At 54.2% G+C, this 22590-nt stretch overlaps 4 protein-coding genes across 4 annotated transcripts; all 4 read right to left on the bottom strand.

Annotated features, from left to right (window-relative positions):
• Positions 1–5162: 5162 nt before the first annotated feature.
• On the bottom strand, positions 5163–5817 carry CKM354_000990400 (uncharacterized protein; the record flags this gene model as incomplete). Its single annotated transcript, XM_044805344.1, has 4 exons — positions 5163–5210; positions 5309–5345; positions 5445–5585; positions 5657–5817. The coding sequence occupies 4 exons, from the start codon at positions 5815–5817 to the stop codon at positions 5163–5165; spliced, it is 387 nt and encodes a 128-aa protein (XP_044661279.1).
• A 1610-nt stretch (positions 5818–7427) lies between these two features.
• CKM354_000990300 (uncharacterized protein) lies at positions 7428–9361 on the bottom strand (the record flags this gene model as incomplete). Its single annotated transcript, XM_044805343.1, has 2 exons — positions 7428–9163; positions 9217–9361. 2 exons carry the CDS (start codon positions 9359–9361, stop codon positions 7428–7430), a joined length of 1881 nt encoding a protein of 626 aa, XP_044661278.1.
• Positions 9362–13577: 4216 nt separating this feature from the next.
• On the bottom strand, positions 13578–14039 carry CKM354_000990200 (uncharacterized protein; the record flags this gene model as incomplete). The annotated part of the gene is made up of 1 exon (XM_044805342.1): positions 13578–14039. One exon carries the CDS (start codon positions 14037–14039, stop codon positions 13578–13580), a length of 462 nt encoding a protein of 153 aa, XP_044661277.1.
• A 2199-nt stretch (positions 14040–16238) lies between these two features.
• Positions 16239–20355, bottom strand: CKM354_000990100 (uncharacterized protein; the record flags this gene model as incomplete). The annotated part of the gene is made up of 3 exons (XM_044805341.1): positions 16239–16382; positions 16457–19063; positions 19105–20355. 3 exons carry the CDS (start codon positions 20353–20355, stop codon positions 16239–16241), a joined length of 4002 nt encoding a protein of 1333 aa, XP_044661276.1.
• Positions 20356–22590: the final 2235 nt, after the last annotated feature.

The following is a 22590-nucleotide window of genomic DNA, read 5'->3' as shown; positions in this document are numbered from 1 at the left end:
TCTAACATGATAGGATTGAGCAACCGCTCTGCACGACATAGCTGACTGCTGCAGCGAGCAAAGATGACATCTGAAGCGATTGGCGGGCAAAGCGAAGGATGGGCATGAAGACCATGTGCTCCCCGCATCCGGCACGAGCATATGCGCAAGTCCACCACCAAAGAGCTATGGATTAAGCGAACCAGAACTCCGAGCTCGACTTGCCAGCATGACACCGCCCAACGCTCTGGTTTCAGGCGCGCAGTGGCGTCCAGAAGGGCTGCGATGAGAGCTACGGGTCTTTGTCTCGATGTCGCTCTCACTCACCACGTGGGAAGTTGACAGAGCAGCGCCGGTGGCGGCCACGAGACTGGCCGTATAAAGCGGCGTGTGCTTCGTTGCCGCGTGCTTGGGCTGACTTTTTGTGAGTCTGGAACTTCTCCTGTGCTGCCACAACCTTTTTGCTAGGTGTTGCCTACACTTCTCCGCGGCAGCGAGATCTGGAGCACATCGGCTGCGACGACACTGAGTAGTGAAGGAATTCGGCCCAAGTACAATTGGATACGAGCGCGAGAAGTGGAGCATAACGACCGCGACAGGCTGAGTATTGTACGTGAGTGCCCGATGTAGATGTGAGTATGGCCAATCGCTTCACATGGCTGGAATTCCATATGGCACCCGTCGTACCTGAAGGTTGATTTGCCCTACCTTCAACTAAAGTGGCTGCTAGGAAATCTCGCCTGTCAGAAGCAGAGACTACACACTTTCGGCTGACTCCGCTGGCATCGTGCTACGGGCTTTCTACAAATGCTTCAAACGCCCCTCGTGTACCATCTTTCACTGGCCTGTTCAAACCATATCTGTGCCAATCGACAACACGCTAATTCGCTTAGCTGTTCTCAGACGGGCAGTCACAGCGCAAAGTCCCATCTTCTGGAAGGAACGAAGAAGCTGCGGGCAACGCACCGATCGTCGCACGGTAGCAATAGCGTCGTATAGCATTCCTGAGCGCGGCCCGAGCGACGAGGACCCTTCTTTTGTCGAGTCGTGGGAGCACGTCCGAGGCCAGTCTGGGACGATCTTCGAACGTTGCGCTCCCTGGGGCGAGACAAAGCGACTAGCCAGCGCCACTGCGAGACAGCTGTAACAGAATCGCTCGATCACTTTGTACCTCGAAGGACACTCGATCGATATAAAATAGACGTGATCTCTGTTCATTTGAGTTCAGAGGCACAGCACAGAACACAGCAGCGACAAGCATTCGCTTTCTTTCCTAGCACCTGTCATTGCCCTGGTGTAGATCGGCCCAGAACCATAACACCCGAGGTGTCACGAACCAAACATCTCAGCCCATCACAATGGCTTCACAGCTTCTGGAGCTGCCAAGGGAGATCCGAGATAGTATGGCTTCCGGTGTGGCACGTCGTCTTCTAATTATGATCGCTAACACGATTTAGTGATCTCGTCAATTGTCATCATCGACAACAACGACCAAGCATTTCATTTGAATTGCAAATCGACCTCAGGTCTTTCGTCAAAAACCTCCTCAGGACTAGCCTCGACTTGCAAACAACTACAAGCTGAATACTCTTACCTCCTCCGCAAAGCGGCCCTCACGCCGGGCACCAAAATTGTTGTTCCCGTTCACGACTTCGACTTTTCACAACTTATATCTTTCGTCAACACACTCCGACCGCACGAGATCAAGACTGCTAGTCGGAACGGGAATATTGTTGTCAATCTTGTAAACCTTCAAAGCATGGCAAGTCTTCGAACAAAACAGCAACGGGACCTTTATAACTGGATTGAGTCCTGTGAGCAGACAGGTGTCGAAGTCACATATACCGCTCAATGGAGCAGTATCGATACGAAGTATCTTCAATCGCTTCAGGCGATTCTGGATATAACACGGGAAGGGCGGAAGCTCGTTAGAGCACTCGCGGCAAAAAATGTCAAGAGCTGGAGTTGGGACAGTTGGCAGGCCGGGCTATTGCAGCAGCACACCCAGAAAGGTAGCGAGAGATCACCTTCAAGCCGAGCTTGTTGGACGACTGCGAAGTGAAGAAGATTGGAGTCTTCGGGAAATCAACACAATAAGATTGAATTACATCAACTGGTCAACATTACAAAATACACCGTCTCTTTCGCATGAACGCTCAGTTACAATCCCACCTCCTTGCAATCCAGCCACCCATCTGTGATCTTGATACCGTCCTCAACAGCACTTATAGTGGTCACTGCAACGCCATGACTATGTCGATTGCAGTAAGTAGACTAGCTCTCGTCACGGACAAGGTACTCGAGTCTGTCTTCCCAATCAAGCTGCAGAACTTCACCCTATTCGCTGCTCCAAAAGCATCCGGTCTTAGACGTCTCACAACTCCGCATGTGGGAAGAGAGCGCAGTCCATTGATCTGGTGGACAACGAATCACACGATAATCCTCAGCGATACCATCAACGATGACGAGGCGGGTATAAATAGTCCTAACAGCAATTGAGGTTGTGCATTTGCTGGCCGAGGATTTGTTTACTTCTTCATCAACAACATACTCGCTCTGGTTTCCAATCTCATCCTCTCTCGCTTCCCTACCTTGCATTAGCACCCACGAGCTCTCCAGCCACACTTCTATCCTATCGTCCCTCCCTCCCTCCCTCCCTCCCGTTCCGTAGGTCCAGGATCAAGCACAAACATCAGTTCCAACGACACCCAGCTCAGAGCCCTAACAAGCCACCCCGGCAAGCTCGCTAACAAACCTTCCAGGCCCCCATGAGCGCACAAGGTCCCTAGTTAAGCTTATCAACATCTGGTCCCCGTCCTTCCACCCCAGCACAACGGCACCGATTTCCCGTGATGATGGCTAACGGACTGACGCCATCACGGACAAGGAACCAGGAAGTTCTCCCTATTCCACTACACCTCCCGGCATCGTTAGCACGAGCATCGCTCGCACGCGAATGTGGTCTCGTTCGGCTTCTGGTGACAGGCAAGTCTGATGTTGTGACAGAGTGAGACTAGATGGCACAGCAGCGGCATGGAATCGCGATCGATAGAGGAGGATGACGGACACTCGGGGCAATGCGATTTCCTTTCTGGAAGTAGACTTTTTGCTCCCTCCTAGGATTGTCCGGAGAACTTACTTCTTGGGGTATTCGGAAGGGCACAGAGATCTGGACCAGAGTGCGTGACTGGGATCATTTCACATGGACCTCGAGGCTTGGCGATGGCCAGGCGTGATGGGGAGGAGCCAGAGTCTGAATTTCTGATCTGCTGGGTTCGAAACTTCTCCTGTTCGCCTTGTGTTTTGGTGGTATGGCGTGCCATCGAAGGAGTGTGGGTAAGCGATGAACTCTTGGCTATTGCTCTGGTTTGCCGAGATCTTCGTGGCGGAACATTCGTTGTTCCTCGTCGCGGAGAGTTCGTCCTGTTTGCCATGCAATGATGTCTTGCTTTACGTGACACCCAGTCCTTGGGTTTCTGTTCGCGAGAGATGTCTTAGATGCCAAGGGATGAGACCTCATTCTGACTGTATGCAAGTGTGTTAGGGGTTTCCAAGACATACTGCAAGGACACGCGGGTAACGTTTTCCAGAAACCAGGTCTATTCGGATGCATGTCACTGTGTCTGACATGTCTTGCTTCCGCGTGTGCATTTCCGCATAACGTGCGAGCAACAATCTCAGTCGAGATGCTGCAGGATGTTCTTACCCTGGAATGACCTGGGTGGTGATAGTGAACATTCATGCCTCATTCACACAGACCGTTGGCAGCCGGGTCGCTTGATCTTGCTCCTTCATACAGCGGATCGGAAAGATCGCACATCCGTTCCAGCTTTCATCTGTGGAAAGTCGTCAACTCTCCACACCTTCACTGAGCCTAATGCGCAACACCTCACCTGATATTATTGTATTCGCCCGACCATTCTGCATTCCATCCGTGAACTTCAACATCCCAGTCGCCGCACACCAGCACATCATCCAGCGCAAGCTCTCACACATCTCAATCTAGCCTCCCACTAACACCAGATGCCGAATTCCAGCCCTGCAAACGTCCTCGAAAAGGCAGAACAAAAGGCCAAACTAGCCATCCGGCCAGAAAATCCCGGACAATCGTGTCCGCAAGGGTCACTCACACTCGCCACACCCCATTCTCCCGAGACATTCTAGCTCATAGTTCTTCACTAAAATGATTTGCTTCTAGGTCTCTGACCATGCGTTGTCCGGCTACTGCACATCAGCCGCGTGAACGTCGGACGGAGCAAGCGGAATTCCCAGCGCGTCGGCGACTCGACAGGCGTTTTGAACGGCGATTGAAGGCAATCGCTCGGACTATGTTCGTTCGAATGGGTGAGACATGGGCGCGAGTCATGAGTGAAGAGTGGGAACTTGCGACGTCATGTTCAGGCTGCCGGGTTTTCTTTCATGTGAAGCTAGCGGTGCTGCCACTGATCCGGTTTCTTGGGAGAATGTCGCGACCCACTGTCGGAGAATGCTCCCTCTGAACATGTTTAGTCTGTCGAATTGGGCTGCTGGGTTGTTCAGCAGGAGAAGGAATAGGTGTAGACGTAATTGCTGACATAGTGTTGCTGCCGCATGATGGGGACAGAACACAAGAGCCCAACCTTCGAGACGAGAAAGGAGATTCTCAGATGTACACATCATCAACTGCTCCTGCCGAACATAGACGCACTCTGCTGTGTCCAGACGCCGAAAAAGAAGGCACGACGTCAGGAACACAATGCCAAGACCTTGCAAAAAAGTTCTTCAAAACAACCATGAAGCGTTGCCTTCACCGCCTCTATGGTTTTGGCACGATCACCATTGAAACCCTGCCCTGACCCAAACAGATGACGAAGTTCACCAGCCACGGCACTGGTAACTTACGTCGTGCACACGTCCCTGGGAACTCACAAGCGGAAAGGTCCTTCCATGCAGATTCTGTCGATGAAACGCTGAAAATGTTTCAGAAGACCGTGCGTTCTGACTCGTGGTATCAGGCATTCCATGCACTTCACGTCCATCACGAAGGCGGAAAGGGGTGACGAGCAATGATGATGAACAAGAAACAGAGAGTCGCTCATGCAACATTGAACTGACACATATCATACAAGTGATCTCCATGCATACCAGGTGATGCATCGAGCATCGAGACACCAATTACCTCAATGCCAACATCTCATCATCCTTCAAGGCTTGTATGTCGAGTCTTCTTCCGCCGGATCAGGTCCCCCATCCTATCGGTAACATCCCAAAGTCAGCAACGAGCTAGAGTAGACCCAAATCCCAGGTAAAAGACCCAGGGACGAAACGATCTAAAGAAAAGGTCACTCACCGCCACCGTGTCCGCGGTACTCACGCCTCCGTCACCGCTACTCTGACAGTTAGCTTCGATCTCTGTTCACAACCTCACTTGTTCCAGTTTCTCTGTTCGAGAACAGAGGATGGCAGATGGACAAGGCGGAACTCACGCAGTCCCTCCCACATTCCGATTCGGATTCCCAACATGCGCTCCATTCCCTCCACTCGCCGCATTCCCATCCAAAACAGCTTGTTGAACTTCGTTGGAGGATTTGCCCTCGCGGGCCGAGACATCGGATGCGATGGCGCTACTGTTTTATTCATCATTCCTGCGTTAGCCCTCGACACATAAATGCCAAATCCGTTTCACATGTACACTTACGTCTTGCTCCTCGTCTGATGTCCACCATCAGAGGGCACAAAAGTATCATCTGAGCCGCGGTTTCCGCCATCTGGACCTCCGTCGCGCACAGTATCAGCGGTCGAGAGACCTCCATCTTGGGCGGTGCCTCCGACGCCGTAGTTGGGGTTTCCGGTGGACATTTTGGTTTGGTTTGATATAAATTCTTTTGTTTGTGATAGTGCGGTTTGTAGGTCAATGTGGGCAGGCCAATGTATCAATTGATCGATCAAATGAAAGAGAAGACAGAACAATTGTAGAGAGGTGCAGTCCCATCTTCAACACCATCTTTCTCCAGCAATGACGTTTGCTCCGTGGAGTCGTGGGGCACATCCAAGTCCAAGTCCCAAAATCCTCTTCCTTGGCTTGGTTGTCTGTCACTTCTCCTACACGATTGGCCAATTCTTCCCATAGGGTCTCCATTCAACGGGAACTGAGTTGCCAGCTTGGCACACCCATAGGTCGTCATCGTGGTCAGTCGCAATAGTTGCATGAATAGATAGTCAGCAATCATTGCTAGCGTCCCGCCAAATCTCTCCAGACTCCGGACTTTCTTCCTCCCAGCGCTGCTCTTCAAACCTGCTTGTCCCTGCAACAACCAAACAATATGCATCATAAGAGAAGCTGAAGAAGAAACCTACCACCATACTTCACCTCACCCTTCCAATTCCATCATAATGACATGGTCCTCCAGCCTCCATACCAAGCAAACAGGTTTTCCCTCCTAGCAGCGACAAAGTGACGCATGAACCGGCTTGACTCTTGGCACCTCAGGTCAAGGTGCAGATAGAACGAGGTCAGCTGTACACACCAAGTTCTACTGCTCCCTGGTCGAGAAAAAATCATCGGCAGCTGTCATATGCAATTTGTGAAACGCGAGACAGAAGACGTACCTAGCTAGCTATACCTTGATTGCAAGTCACACGCACATAAATCCAGTCCGATGAGGGTCGGGAAAAGCACAGCTTGCAATGTTTTCAATGTTTTCAATTTTCGATAGTTTGTTTTCGTCGTCTAAGAGGTAATAGATACTTCCTACGTGCAGAATTTTTTTGCTTTCGCTTTGCGTCCTCCTCTTCATTTGCTCTCTGATCCAGTACTACCCTGGTCATTCATAGTAAATTCGAGCAAGGCCTTTCGATGCGCGCGAGTCTTCCTCTGCACGAGGGTCAATCTTGTTGTCGTCGTAAAAAGTCGTAGAGAATGCCGAATGGAACGTGCGTGTAAACGTGACTGTGACCACCCAATTCCGTCCATCCTTCCCAATAGTAGTCGAAAAAAAAAAGGAAAATTGTCTTCCCACACACAAAGAGATCGAGTCGATCAGATTAGGCTTAAAGTCCTGGCTTTGAGACCAAGCCTGGCAAAAGGAAACACAGCCTTGCCAAATTTTCTTTCCCCACAACATATGCTGCGCCGTGAGTTCGTACAAATGGAAGTGAACAAGTTTTGTGCTTGTCAAAAAGAAGTCTTGCGCGCAAGAACGCTGTCATGGTTTGCCGACAGCGCCGTGCGTTCGTTGATCATAACCTCTCCAGCCTATAGCGGCGTGTAGTTCTGTAGCTGAAACAAATACTTTCTTGATTGAAGGTCCGGGGACCCATGGACTTAGACAATGTCGTCCTGAGAGACATGGTATCGCTTGGATCGAGGCGACAACGTAGCAATCGAGCCCGAAAAGGTCAGTCTGGTATGACGATTGCAGTCCAATCGCCAGCGTGCAAACTTCGGAGGCCATTTCATCCATGCCGAACTAAGCATGTCCAGGGAGTGCTCTTCGAATTGCGCGACCATCTGCCCTCCTGTAATGCATGCTCAATGTATCTGGATCAAGCTCACCGCTCGTGTCATCATCGTCAGCTGCCGACAAGGATGAGCCAGCGACCAAGCTGTAGTCACTTGCACTGGCACCGGGCCGGGCGCCTTGTCGAAGTGGCTGGTCTTGGTACTTCTCGCTGAAGACGTGTCCGTAGCTACGCTTGTGCGTGGTGTCCACGGGTGTTTGGGTGGCACTGAAGTAGGAGTGAGAGGGCGCAGCGGAGCTGGGCGATGAGGCCTCCAACTTGTTACTCGCCAGCATGTTGGAAGACGTCTGAAGAGGCGGCAAGTCGAATGCTCTCCCTGAGATGGGCGTACCAGACGCGGTCGAGCGGCTTTGAGGTTGCATGGGCTGAGGTTGGAGTGGCCTGCTGTTGTTGTACATGTCCATCGAGGATGAATGTGAATGACCGGACTGCTGTGCCTGCGATGAAGGTGGCTGTTGGTAATTTTGATGTTGCGAGGACATCTGCGGTGGGTAGCTTGAATGTTGTGGTTGCTGCGCTAGAGTGGCTTGAGGTTGTGGCGGCGGAGGCAAAGCCGGCTGCTGCACAGAGTAGCGACGGGAATCAGATTGGGCATGCGCAGCGTAATCAATGCTACCGCGATGTTGCTGCTGGACGGCAGGATCGTAAGATGCCTGCGGTGGAGCACTCATTTGCGGCGGTGCTGGTGCATAACCATAGTAGCCTGGCTGAGATGCGCTGACCGGTGAAGGTGCAGGAGGAGCTGCGTAGCCTTGCTGGTATTGCGGCGGTGGAGGCTGCATTGGAGGGGCCTGTTGCACGTACGGGCCTTGTTGGTAAGACTGGGTTGGTGAGGGTCCGTACTGTGCAGTTTGGTTGAAGGCGGGCTGTGGAGGTTGCGGTGCATTGCCGTATTGGGTGGTTTGGTACGCACTAGCCATATCCTGAGCAGATGGTCTACGTGAGATGGGTTGCGCAAGAGATTGGTGGCTGGTGTTGCTGGTAGACCGAGGACGGGGGATTGGGTCCATATAGCTATGCGGAGTATGCATCATGCCTGGATGTGGTTGCGATTGCGACTCGGGCGTGCTGGACATGCGTGCGCGCGCGGCGGCAGTCTCGTCCTCGTATTCATCCCAATCTTTGGCACTGTTCTTTTGGTCTCGGCGTCGCATGCGCACATCTCTCCTGATACGTACGCGACAGCCCTGCTCTGCGACCATCCGGCTCAGAGCAGTGCTTTCCGTCAGGCCTGGGAACTTCTTGGCACTGAAGACCTGGAATGGCTCGGACTTCACTTCGAGGCGGTGATTCACTACTGGAGCTCCCTCGCCGGCGGCCTTGGGCTCCTCGGACATCTTGTCCTCGTCCTTGACATTCTTGAGTTCCTCGTACAGGCTGAAGCTCAGCCGGTAGTTTCCTTCGTGGCGGACCGATAAGTCTGGGAAAATGAAGTAACCAGCGGGGTCCGGTCGGTCTAGGTAAACCATTCCTGCCACGGGCGTGCCTGTGAGAACCGGTGGGGTGTGGCGGTCTGCAGAAACACGTCCATGTGCGATTGGGCGGGCGGCCTCCAGGGTGGCGAACAAGAAATAATTGGCATGCATGGTAAAGGTAATGTCATCGGCGCGCTCGCGGCCGGAGCCTTCATAAATTCTCAGTTCAACAATCGGGGGTAGATCCACAGGTCTTCGGTCGGCAGAAGCTAGAGATACTGTCAGTGTTGCGCATTGGGTGATGGCTGTGACGCGTGCTCACATTTGGCGCCTTGTCCACATGCTCTGGCACGGACGGGCTGTTGTAGCACTGTCATCTCGTATGTGAGGACTCTGCCTTCGGCCGTGGTCCTGGAGATGGAGCTTTTGGTCTCATTGTCGACCGGGATGATGGTCGGACGCTCCATGGCGGAGGGCGTGTCGTCCGAGGACAATGAAGACGGAATCCAAAGCGGGCAGTGAATATCTGTCTGCACTGCGTGGTCAGTGGCGAATACTCTCTGCGCGTGCGCGACAATGGCAGTCACGGCGCGGTGGTTGATGGTTGGCGTGCGTGGTAGGAAGGATGCAAGAGCAAGAACCAGTCCGGTGTGTTGGCAAGCGGCGTTTCCCAAACGCCTGGAATTTGGTTGGATTGCGGCCCACGGGGCAGGAACGGTGCAGTGTCGCAAGGGACTCACTCACAATCGGCGGTCGCGCGAATGGCGAGCAATGTCGTCCGAAGGATCGTGAGAAAGGAAGTTGCGCTGGCAGAGGTGAGGAAGGTGCGCGCTGGGGCGAGGTACCGAGTGACCGGAAGAGAAGTGCTGCGCAGGTGGCAGTGAGTGGGAGCGGGCGGGCAGGGAAGAAGAGCGAGCGAGCGTCGCTAGCGACCGGGCGTGGGTTGTGAAGTGAACTGCTTGAGCTGCTGCGAGGGCCAGAATCACAGCTGCAGCGCAGGCAGAGAGTCGAGCAGTGTCCCAGGCATGAAGCTGGGCGTGACAGTTGGTTTGGAGCCGCAGCAGAAGAGCGACCGCTGGGCTGGGAGAGTGATGGTAGAAGTGGGAAGGGGTACCCAGGCGTGCGAAGAGAGCAAGACGGCGCGAGGGAGCGAACAAGGGCGCGGCGGCATCCTACGCTAGCCCTCGCCTGGAAAGGTGGGCGCCCCATCCCCACTCGCCTACCCGCTTGTGGCTTGCGCAGATGGCCCTCCGCCGCGCCAACCAGAAACGCCCGCGAACTGCACATTGCAGAGTGCTGCAGCGCAGACGATCGGCATCATCACCATCAACGGCGGAGCGATGGAGCGACCTGCAGCGTCTGTCCTGTGTATGTGTGGACTGTACTGTACTGCACCGTACTGTACTGGATGTACTGTGTCGCTACTACTGCTGCTCCCGCGCGGGCGCTCGACGCGCCGCGCACCGAGCAGGCGGCCCAAACCCAATCGTACTACGGGCAAGGTTCGTCATCTCACCATCTGCGAGCAGCGCAGCGCGCGAGTCATGTTGGACGTGTTTCTACACCCAGCCATGAAACGCAGCCGCACTAGCAGACGAGCAGTCTAGCAGCAGCGACGACACCGCTGCTACTGCCACTCTTCATGCCCGAAGCAGGCTCGCGCCCGGGAGCAGCACACGTGGAAGCGCCGGGCGGATCGCCACCATGCACAATCCGCTGCCTCATGCATGCCCGTTGGCTGCAAGGAGCAGGAAACGGCGAAGAGACGCATCTTCCACAGCACCGGGACGCCATCGCACGCTCCGGCCAGTCGAGCAGCGTCCGTGTCTCAGGAAAGCCTCTCGTTCGTGGCGCTGGATGAGCCATTGAGCGCAGCAGCAGCAGCCTGCGACATCGTTACCGCAGCCAGAAACATTGCTCGGTTCCGATGCGCCCAGCACCTGCAGAACCACTCGCCGTGCCCGCTGCCTCGCCGTGGCCGTGGAGACAGCTCGGAGAATAGCATGCGTAGCTGCTGGGCCAGGGTGTCTTAGACATCAACACCACCTATCGCCCGCCCATCGTCACCCACCGCTGCGTGTTCGCTTGGGGGCTCCCATTTTACCAGGGCTGCCACCTCCCGCAAGCGAGGCCAGGTCCCCATGCTCGAGCCCCACCGACCCATGTCGTCTCCGTACAACGCAACAACGAGCCGCTGAGCTTCACCACCGGCGCAAATTGCATAAGCAAGCCTTGCTGCCATCTGTCTCGCCCGACACCGTCGCGTCACCTCGTCGGCGACTGATCTAGACAACGTGCTGCTGCTGGAGTCCACCCGACGCAGCCAGCTGAGCCAGCGGTACTCGTTACCCGCTCGGCTCTCGCTACCGTGTGATCATGCAGTCCAACCTGGAATTGGTGCTCCTCCTGAGTGCAGGGACGACGCCGCTCTTCTTCGTTGACACTAGAAACTCCCCACTCTGGCTCCATCAACGACCTCTACCTAATACCTTTGTGCTGGAGGTGTCAATGCAGTCGCCCGAACCGCGCGGCAAGCTACCGGACCGCTCCTCTCGCTCGCAATCTTGGAGCACCAGCAGAGCATCCTCCACTTCACTCGTTTGAACCTGCCTCCGATCACTACTGCTTCCGGAGGACTGCATACTTCAGCTAGCGAGGGGAGAGCATTGCTGACCTCGACGTTCGTGATCGAGATCATTGTCCGCAGCAAAGTCTGGCGCTCGTCGGTTTTCTCGCCGACGGCGCCTGCGTGGTCAGCTACAGCAGGCCATTGTGTCTGCCACCACGAAAACCACTTTTCACAGAAAGCCTTTCGTCAAGCACGGCGCACAAGCAGGGATCATATCTGATGTTCCACGACGTACACGGTGTGAAGACCGTTTCAGTGCGCCACTCATGCACAAAGGACAGAAAGGAGATTGAAGGTGGCTAGAGACATCGCTATGCGGGCCAGCTTCATACGTGGCAGCACTCATCACACTTTTTCCTCACGAAACCGTGGCAGAGCGGAGTCGTTGAACTATATTCCTCGCCGGCACGACAGCAAATGACCTGCTTGTCGTGTCGTCGAACGTAATGATACCGTGTCGCCATGTCACGGAGGCCTGCTGGAAAATGTTATGCAGAACATGCGTGCATGCATAAGCTACATTCTAGCTGCACTACCCGAGATCCCGAGTATAGCCTGCTCACGCTTTCGGTGCGCAAGTCTATCGACAACGTTAGCGAGTGCGCTAAGCAGGGAAGGAGATGGCGTTATCTACGCAGCACCTCCTCTCTGTCCTAAAGCAAGTTCCCTGCAATGGGTCGATACAGCAAACACTGACGTTCGTCCGCGATTTCTGACAACAACAGCTGAAGAAGCGGACAAATTTCACCTAGTGGCAACGCGTTGGTGAGGAGCGAGGCCTGAATCATGTTCACATCGTCTAATGGAGATTGTACTCGGTCCGTTATTCATCGCAACGGACTCGGCTCGACAGATTCTCAGCGCTTCGATCAACCGATGCATGACAGCTCGCCAAAGCTCCGCAATGCTTCTTATGATGCCATCACATCACAGGACCGTGTCTCAATGGTATACTTCTGAGCACCTGGAAACGAAGGGTTCGGCTTCGGCATGCCATCTCCGCCAGAGCTCCATACTGCAGTTCTATCCTACCCCACGCAAATTATTATCTCCGAGTCAAGAAAATTTGGGACACGTTCAATTCGGCACACAAGAAGAAGCAGGGTCGAACGCTACCTCCGCTATGACCCTTTATCACCACTTCTCACGCCATGGGAAAGCAGGGTCGCACGCCCGTACCAACGATACCGCGCACACCTTATGACCCATGGCGAAGGGAATTCTGGCATCCCACGTCTGCCGAATTTTGCTTTCTTGACGATCAGTTAGGGCTTGCTCTGTCCTTGAGATAGAGTACTCTGGGACGACTCTGATCATCACAATTTCAATCGTGCTCGAGAGTACCGCACTTGAAGCGTCGTACGAAAGCACTGACCAGACGATAGGGTGCTTATTTTTATCCTGAATGTTTTCGGTGTTGACTCCGATGTGGCCGTGGTGATCACACAAACACAACGTGTGAACGCGCATTGATCAGTAATATAGCAGTGGCTGAAAAGTTGCTGAGGAATCCTGCACCATGGTTCCGAAAGGTCTTCCCTCCTTGCGATCACGCGCTGAAGAAAAGTGCCAGTCTTCCGAGCACACGCAACACGTGTGTGAAGAGGTTTGAAAGAAAGTGGGTGTGATGATGTTCACACCTGAAACCAAAAAACTCCAGATTTGGACGACCTGGTTTGGGCGCGAAGTGGCTCTGTGCTTTGTGTGGTCGGAATCGAAGTCTCACTTCAAGATCGCGAGGTTGTTTCTGGATCTGCGAAGTACGAGCGAAGTACGAGCGACGTGAACTGACTTGACACGATGTGATACTGTCGGAACATTGAGACATCGTTCAGTATGATGAGCGTGTTCATCGAACGGTATTTGTACGCACTGACAACGAATGTAGGAAGTGCACCCTCCGATTACCCTCTCGCCACGTACGGCAAGTTGCCACTCCAAGCCTTCTCTTTTTCCCGTTCTTCTTTCCTCCCTTCGTCGACATTCGTACTCTGCGACACACAGCCAATCGCCACCCCAAGCATTTCCTCCTTCACATCTCTCGCCCCCACTCTTCAACACTCATACTCCACCACACACTTACTCGTGACAACAGAAACGATACCACTATCGATATCAACCTTCTCTCGCTTGCCTTCGATATATTCTCCCTCATCAAACGAAATGCGACAAAGATTCCAATGATAGTCTCCGCGCCAGAGCTGACCGCGAACCCACATATTGTGAGGTCCTTTGTAGTCTTCGCGACTGATGGAGAATTCCCAAGGTTTGAGGTCGTTCGGGAGGATCTTCGTGAAGCGTTTCTTTTTGTGGTCTTTGGCGTCCACGATGGAGAAGGAGAAGTCCCAGTTGTTTACTTGGGATTGGTAGGGGCTGCCGCCGCCGCAGGAGTTGCTGCTTCTGAGGATGTAGTGGCAGAGGGGTGGTGGTGGGGAGGATTCTTGAGGTAAGGCCGTGCTCAGCTCTGCGATGGAACTGAGGAGGATTGCTGCGAGTGGTGCGACGCGGAAATACATCGTGAGACGTTTTTGGATGGTTGTGTGTTTCTGAGCTGACTTTGTGTGGGAGAGAGTTGAACGGAAGTTCAATACGGTGGACATCACGAACAATCGTACGTATTTTATGCATTCGACGATGGTAGGACAACGGCTGAAAAGAATGGCAGTACAGGTCCACCAGCATATGCTGCGCTTTCTACTTTGGCGATTTTGCGTCCTGGAAAGGAGAATGTGTCGTGAACCAGCAAGAATTTCTGAGGCCGCATCTCATCGGCTGGTCATGAGGCGTTCTGATCGAAGTACAATAGAGACAGACCCCATGACTACCAATGACGAAGATGCTAACGCTGGCTCAGCTTTGCGCAGGACGGGCGTACGTCGGGCCTTGAAACAGCACTATATGCTTACGGCTCAGTGCATGCGCTGCGAGAACATAATCTTCTACGAAAGGGAGCATTACAATCTCAACGATGACATACTTGTTGTACAGGCACAAACACTGCATCCCATTCCATTCCACCTGCAACGAACGAAGTCGAAGTCGAAGCAATCCAGGCCCATACCAGATCTAGTCATCTTTTCTTTCGTGAGAGGCAGCTGATTTTTTGGCAAGTCGAAAGAACAAAACTCACAACAACTCTTTTCGCTTCTTTACTACCTGCTGTCTCGTCTCGTTCCGTTCCCGTGTTACGTTGGAGTGTAGGAGATACAGTAGTTGACCTTGTTCTCGCTCTCTTCGTGGAAGATCTTCTATTCATATTCAGAGTTATTCTAATGGACGATGTTAGAACTTGGATGAGTTGCGCTGGATTTGAACTGCGACTGGCCTAAGTTAGACTATGAATTGCGCCAGGTGAAATTCGATCGACTGGATTGTGAACTGCGCCGGGTATGGCGGATTATCACTGGTCTAAGGAGCTTCGACAGGTTCTAGGAACTGCGTTGATGGACTGCGACGGACGCACTGCAATAATGCACTGCAATGACGGACTGCAATGAGGCACTGCGATGATGGACTGCAATAAAGCACTGCGTTGACGCGCTGCAATGATGCACTGCAATACTGAACTGCAATGAGGCACTGCGCCATCGAACTTCAACGATGGACTGCAATAACGGATTGCAATGAGGCACTGCAATGAGGCACTGCATTGATGCACTGCAATGACGGACTGCAATAAGGCACTGCGATGATGGACTGCGCTGTTGCACTGCAATGATGCACTGCAATAAGGCACTGCGTTGATGCACTGCAATAATGGACTGCAATAACGAACTGCAATAAGGCACTGCAATGAGGCACTGCAATGAGGCACTGCAATAACGAACTGCAATAAGGCACTGCAATGAGGCACTGCAATGAGGCACTGCAATGATCAACTGCAATAACGGACTGCAATGAGGCACTTCAATAACGGACTGCAATGATAGACTACAATGATGCACTGCAACGAAGCACTGCACTAAGGCCCTGCAATGATGCACTGCGACAGGATACTGCACTGCGCCAAATAGACTGCAACAGGAGAGCACAGATCTACATGGAAGAATAACAAACAAGAATGATAATCCTCCTTCACTTCACTTTGCTCCGCACTAGACTGGCATTAGTGGCATGTATTCGCGCTTCATACGCGAAGCCGATCATCGTAGCTCACAATGACAGCAATGATTCGAACACCATTCGCAGAATCCTGACACAACATACATCACTCTCTTCGTATGTGTATGTATGTGTGTGTGGTATATTTCATCCTTCAAAATGTACAATCATCATCATCAAAGATCCTTCTCTCCATCGAAATGCCTCAAATCAATTTTCGAGGCAAGAAGAAAGCACCGTACCTTCACTGCCATTCTTTCATTCCTTTGGTGCTCGAAAGCCTGGCCTTTCCCTTTCCCATCTGTTTCGCCGCTTCGATAGATATCATTGACATGCCTCCCTCCATTTACCCACCGCCTGTCCTTTCGCCTTGAGCTCAAAGCTTTTGACCCCAGGAATCAAAATGTATCGCCTCGCCTCAAACACACAACATCCCTACTACGTCAAACGGTAGTAGGTAGTGACCAAAAATTATACAACACAGAAATTGTTCTTCTGCATGTGAGACGCCGTGCTGTTGCAACCGTCGTCCTCGTTGAAAGGTACTGAAAGAGGGACTTGAAGGTAAAAAGTGTTCATCGCATTGCACTACTGCTGTCCAACGATTCGCACGCTCAAGCAGCAGCGCAGACGACAGAAGACGCGCCAGGCAAATTTCCATTGGCCATACTGCCAGACATGTCCGTGGTAGATGGCCTGATGTGATGCAAAATGGCATGAATCATGATACTCGTTGTCGTGAGAGCATAACCCGGTACCTGGAAGAAAGAAGGTTAGCAAGGATGTTACATGTATCATTCGGGCCGGAAGGCGGGACGAATGAACGACTTACCCAGATTCCGGTCGTGACAAGCCATCGAAGCGTTTCGGCGGACATGTTCGGTGAGGGGTCCTCGGAAGAACCTGAATCACGGGAAACGTGATCCGCTGCACTCGGGGTCTCAAACATGGTCGCGCACTTCTGCCCTGCAACAGTATCCAGATTGCTGGGTGCAATTGTCCTTGGTAGCTCAACTGGCGTTTGCTCTGACAGCATGCTGTGATAGGTCGGGGCTGCGGAAGCCGTATCCGAGGCCGTGAGGAGGTTGGTGAGCGTCGCGGGCGTGGGCGTCCTCGACAATCGTCTCTTTTCCGGAGACGCAATGGCGGTGGCAAAAGAGGTGCAGCAGTGGTGACTTGAGCTCTCGGGCACGTTCGGCGGTGCCTGGGACTGGGAATCCGCGTTGGGTGTGGTCTCCTGTGCTTGCGCCGATTTGTCGTCATGGCAGACCGCACGACCTGACGCCGCCGGGGCACTTTGTACTTTTGCAATTGGCACGGGAACAATATCAATTTGTCGAGATCTTGGAAACAACAGTGCGACGTGCTGTCCTGCTTTGCTGTGCACTGCAGCAATGTGAGTGGGTTTGCCATTGGTCTTCAATGCATTCGATAGGGGCTTCACCTCATCGTCGATGGGTGGTCGTGAAGAACTTGGATAGCGTCTGACGCCGCGCAGATGTTCGGTATAGCGCAGGAGCCGTGTGCGTGTGGTCGGTTGCATGTTGGATCCATGTGGCCCGGGCAGGTATGGATGCCCGTTGGGTGCCGCAAGGCGTTCGAAGATCTCGCGATGTCCCTGCAGGGCAACGCGCAGCGAAGGCGTGTAGCCGTTGTAGTCGCTACAACTGAAGCGTGCACCTCGGCCCACCAATTGTTCTGCTACATGATGAATGCCGATTGAGGAGGCATCATCGAGCATACTTGCGCTTGCATTAGAGGAAGCAAGGGCGATGAGCATGGAAGCGGGCCGGTCTTGATCAACGGCACCCGAGATCTGCATTATCGCTCCTTCGACATCTGCATACTCTGCAGCCATGCGATACGTTCCTTGCTGTCCCAGTCCGCCACGTACGACGTTCGATTGCACGTATTGAGTCGCACTCTGCTGCGCCAGCGCTTGCCAATTGTCCGTCTGTCCATATTGCTGCTCACTGAGATACTTGAGCGCCATGACCATCATCTGTTCGTTGTACTGGGTGTATCTGAAGATGGGGCGGTTCGCGAGTTGAGGGTATGGCGCTGCGCCTGGCGGTGCCAGGAGATTCAGATGGACGGATCCTACCCTGCCAGGCGGAGAGATTGTAATCATGGAGTTCGGAGACAGGACCTGCGAGGAGACCACCTGGTCACCGAATTGGACTTGCACGCCATTGACAAAGTTATGCCCAAAGATAGCGACCTCTGTACCACCGCTCATCGGGCCTTCGTTGGGTGTGATGCGATCAATCGTGGGATAAGACGACATTGTACCATCGTGTCCAGCAGATCCAGGAGGTACTTGGACTGCAAATTGCTGTTGCTGTTGCGCCCGATTGCCCATGGTGTTGGTCGACGTCTGGATTGGATGTTGTCTGGCATATGCGGCCATATTGGCGCGGGTTTGCTGTAACACAGGGGACGATGCACGGCTGGGCACGGCCGACGATGGATGAGAGAAATAGGCCTGGTTGTTCAGATTCTGCTGGATGCGGGACATATCTACCTGTGGCTGGCTGAAGTTGAAAGGGGCATTCTCGCTAGGAGTTGGCGGACCACTGTTGTAATATTGTGCCGGACCGTTATTGTTCGGAATCGTCATGTACGACTGATTTACGGGGAACTGCCCGGATGGCGAGAACGGTGTGTTCATGGAGACTGCAGATGGCATGTTGGACGATGGTGGTTGACTGGTGTCCACTCGAGGAGTCATTGTCAGGCCGCTCGGTACCTTCCTGTGGAACGATGAAGACTTGCGCTTCTTGTTGGGACCTGCTTGTCCTGCATTAGTTGGCGATCCCGGCCTCGAAAGACTGGTCGGCGTCATAGTGGCAGATGTTGTTCCTGATGCGTATCCAGACCCGGGGAGTTGGTGCACATGGCTGTGTGGGTTGTACTCCGCGTTGTATGCAAGCGCGGGTAGATTGCCTGCCGAGCGCGAGGATGTAAATGGTTGGACGTGAGCAGACATGTCCACCATCGAATGCGACATCGGTAATCCATTGGGCAGGAAAGCCGCGTTCTGATAGAAGCCCTCATTGCCGACTGTGGCCGAGAAACTCTGCGGATGTGTTTTATGATCGTCCGTGATGAGGATCGAGTCGGATAACTGTTGAGCGACAACGTTGCCTTGATGGTCCTTGAGCGTGAAGATGACTTGAAAGCCCTCCTTCTCGCTCTGGTGCCTACAGTAGCATGCAATCCGCATGGCAGCGGTGACGTGCAGGGCCCCATCGGGAGGCATGTATTGCTCACCATCAGCGTTAGTATCTCGCTGCGGGTATTGTGACGGATCGCACGGCTTAAATGGCAGGTATTCGTTTGAGTTGAACACCACCACTCGTTCCGTTTCGAAACGCTCCCAGTGCTGCTGCTCCTCTTCGCGCTTTGTCTTCTTGCGACCTGCACGCTTCCGTTCCCGCTGTATGCAGTTGTTGCAGATCTTGACCTCGCCCCATTGACGACCCTTTCATCCTCGGGCAAGTTCTTTTGATCAGTCCTGTCCTCGTCGTGCGGCACATCGCGAGCAAGCTCCGCTCGCCTTTGAATCTCTGCATTATTCTGGGCCGCAGCGCGCTTCAGCGCCTTTTCCTTGGTCTGTGGGTTGTGCATTGCACTGGTGCACACGAGCATGGTGTGGAGCTCGAGTACTTTTGCAGGGTCAAATTCCTCCTTTGCTAATAGTTTTGACTTGGCTATGGTGTGAAGCGGAAGGTGGAGATGTTCAATGCCAGGCGGCGGCTTCTCCAAAGTCATCACCACGTTGATCTGTGTCTCCACACGCGACTTGGTCGAGATGGGGGCAATGTGCAGTGGTGACCTGCCCAGCAGAGCACGGGAAGCAGCACCTCGCGTCGTGCTTGCCGGCGTTGCCCCATTCGCGCCAGGTGATGGAGTGAAGGCAATGCCACCTGGTGATGTTAGCTGACCTGCAAAGTCGCCGGGCCATTGTGGGTTCTGTGCGAGTGATGCCGGCCAATTCTGGGTGTTTGCAAAGGCCTCGGGGCTGTCCGACGAGGGCGTGGAGAACATGGCAGTGGGCGAGGCTTGATTGAACATGAGATTCGTGGCAGGAGACTGATCTCGCGAGCCGCCGATGGAGAACATACCAGGGTTGATGGTCTGCACGGGCGAATCCTGCTGGTACTGGACAGCCATGTTGCCGGCGACTTGTGCATCCAGCGACATGGCCGAGTTGAAGTCGCTGGCGTGCACCGGGCTCGATGCGGCACTATTGAAGTACTGCTGACCCATGTTGTTCTGGCTCTGCTGCTGCTCCAGGGACAGATTGTGCATGGGCTGGGAGAAGTGATCGTAGCTCCGCACCTGCTGCATGTCCATCTTGCTGTCCTCCTGCTTAATGTGATGAGGCATCGAGTCGTCCATGGACACAGGCGACTCTGACTGCCCTGTCTTCCTCTTGCGCCCGCTCGACGTGTCGGAGGAGGAGTCCTGGCTCGAGGTCTCCGCAGAGGTCATGGCGAGCGCCGCCCCGCCATTGGCATGCTGCGCGGCGGCGGAGGTGGAGCCATCGGGGCCCGACTTGGACGGGGTGCGTAGGGCGAGGCCGATAGGCGACTCGGCATACTGCGCGTCGAGGTTGGTGAAGTCGTTGAAGGCGTCGAAGCCAGAGGGAGTGTCGAAGCCGGTGGGCGCGGTGGTGCCGAACATGTCCATGTCCTCCCACTCGTTCCCCGTATTCCGCGAGTCCATGGTGGTGCCGACTCGCGCTACGACTCACCGCGCTGGCGTGGACGACGTGGGAGCAGGCGAGCCAGCAAGCAACAAGCAAGCACGCAGCAGCAGAGCAGAGCAGAGCGCTCACGCACACAGCGGGCGCCGAAGAAGACTCCGCACTGGCAAGCCACCGCACGGCGCCTCGAGAGTTGGCCTTGCGTGTGTCTAGGATGCCGCCAACGGCTGCATACCGTTTCCCGCAACGCGCGCCCACCACCGCCGTCTCTTGGCCTCGACTGTCTCGCCGCGAACGTGGGTGCGGAGGAGGAGGAAATTGACGAGAGCTGGTGCACGACGCGTCCGTCCCGTCGCTGTCGTCGCTGAGCCGGTAGTCCCAAGAAGGAAGCACGCAATTAGCAGACGACCGCGGTGGCTGAAGGCAAAGCTAGCCCGCTAAGTTCAAACCTTGTCGTCAGTAAGCTGTAGTAATAGGTACCATGTACTGCATGTGCGGTGGTAGCAATAATGGATGCGCTCCCGTAATAGCAGCGAGCGCAGAAAAGAGCAGGCGACGTCGTCTACTCCAGCGCCCCTCGCTCCGCCTGCGTATCCATCCCACCGCGAGTCCGACGTGGACGAGGCAGGGCAGGGCAGGGCAGGGCAAGACGGGCGCCGCAGAGGGCTTCCAGGCGTGTACAGCTTGCTTTCCCCACCGTCGACCGACCGACATCCCTGCAGCGCTCCAGCGTGCGACGCCTCGACCCTGTGGTACTGCTTATATCGACAGACACGCCCTCCCGCCGGCTGCCGTCCACCTGCTCTGCCGGACACGCTTATCTCGCACTGCCTATGTGGACGATGGCCTCCTGCCTATCCTCTCCTATCGCACCTCCACCTCCCCATCTCCCCGAGCAGCGGCCACTGCCAGATCTTGGTTGTCGCGTCCGCGGAGAACTCCGACCATTTCACCATCGCAGGAACGGGGAAAAGACTCGAGCGCGTGCACCTTGGCCGCCCAAGCATCACGCAGCAGTGCAGCTTCCCGTTCGCCTGTCGGATCCCGCCATCGACATTAGGAGGTAACTCCTCAAACGACGCCATGACCGCACTGCTTCCTGCTCTGCATGCAATCAGCACCTTCTCTCTGACAGGTCAAGCCGCGCCTGCCTGGGCCACATCGTTTTCCCTGTTGCGACTTGCTCTTTCCATTAGGCGAGAGTGGAGTCGGCCCGGCTATACCGATTGCCTGACAGGCCTTGGCAGGCGCTGGCCGCTGCGTGCAATATAGCGAACGAGCGGGCAATCCGGGCACAAGGTTCGCTTCGTGCACAACCTAGGCCCCGAATGATGCTCTCTGTGCAACCCGCAGACGTAGCTATCCCTATGCTAAACAAGACCTGATAACAGCAGACCGGCGCCCCTCAGAGAATATACGAGGAGGATCAAGCATGACCTCTACAGTGGATCTCCCGTTGCTTGCCTTTTGCCTCTACTAGGTAAGCTCGAGGGCATCAAACCCGCTGTGACGAGCAGTCGGTATTGCGATATTGCAGCAGCAATCATTCAATATACAGATACAAACTACACCGAGCAGGCACCGACGACGCCTTCAACGCCTCGACGTCGTTCTTCATTGGCGACATGTCGGCAGAAGGCTCCATCTCCGCCAACGCCAAAAGGATCTTCTGCTATGACTGGACTACTGCGCCGCATGCAGTCTATCTCAATTGTTCTCCTTACCGACACCACTGGAGCGGACCACCCCAGTACATCTTACGTGCGACGATCGTGGCATTGGCCTATGACTGGACTCAGACCCATCTTACACGAGCCACACTGCTTCTCCACAAATGCGCGATGTGCAATGCGCCATTGCTGCTGCAGCCCTGGGCGAGAATGATGTGGATCTTCTTGTCTAGAAGTGCCCAGATCTTCACTTCCAAGACTTGCACCATTTCGCGGCAAGCTCCAAATTCTTCGGACCCTGCTTCAGATTCACTTTGCAGTACTGTCCCTGACACGCTGATATCATAGCGCCTCGGGACCGATGCTTCGCCTTTTTGCGTATAGCTGACCACTCTGATGTTGAAGCGAGCACCGCGACTGCTGCATGATGAACAAAGGACCCAATCAAGGACGTCACGAAGCGGTATGCGAGGTAAGGGAAAAAAACATTTTGCAAACAGAAGCTTTTTCTTCAAAGAACGCAGCGCACTACACTAGGTCACAGATCTGAGACAAGCGACGGCTGTACGGCCGTATACCGGACTA

Source organism: Cercospora kikuchii (genome assembly GCF_019650295.1).
Source record: "Cercospora kikuchii DNA, contig_00006, whole genome shotgun sequence".
In the NCBI taxonomy this organism is placed as follows: Eukaryota; Fungi; Ascomycota; class Dothideomycetes; order Mycosphaerellales; family Mycosphaerellaceae; genus Cercospora; species Cercospora kikuchii.
Note: the sequence above shows the minus strand (reverse complement) of the source record. Positions and strands in the feature narration are given on the sequence as shown.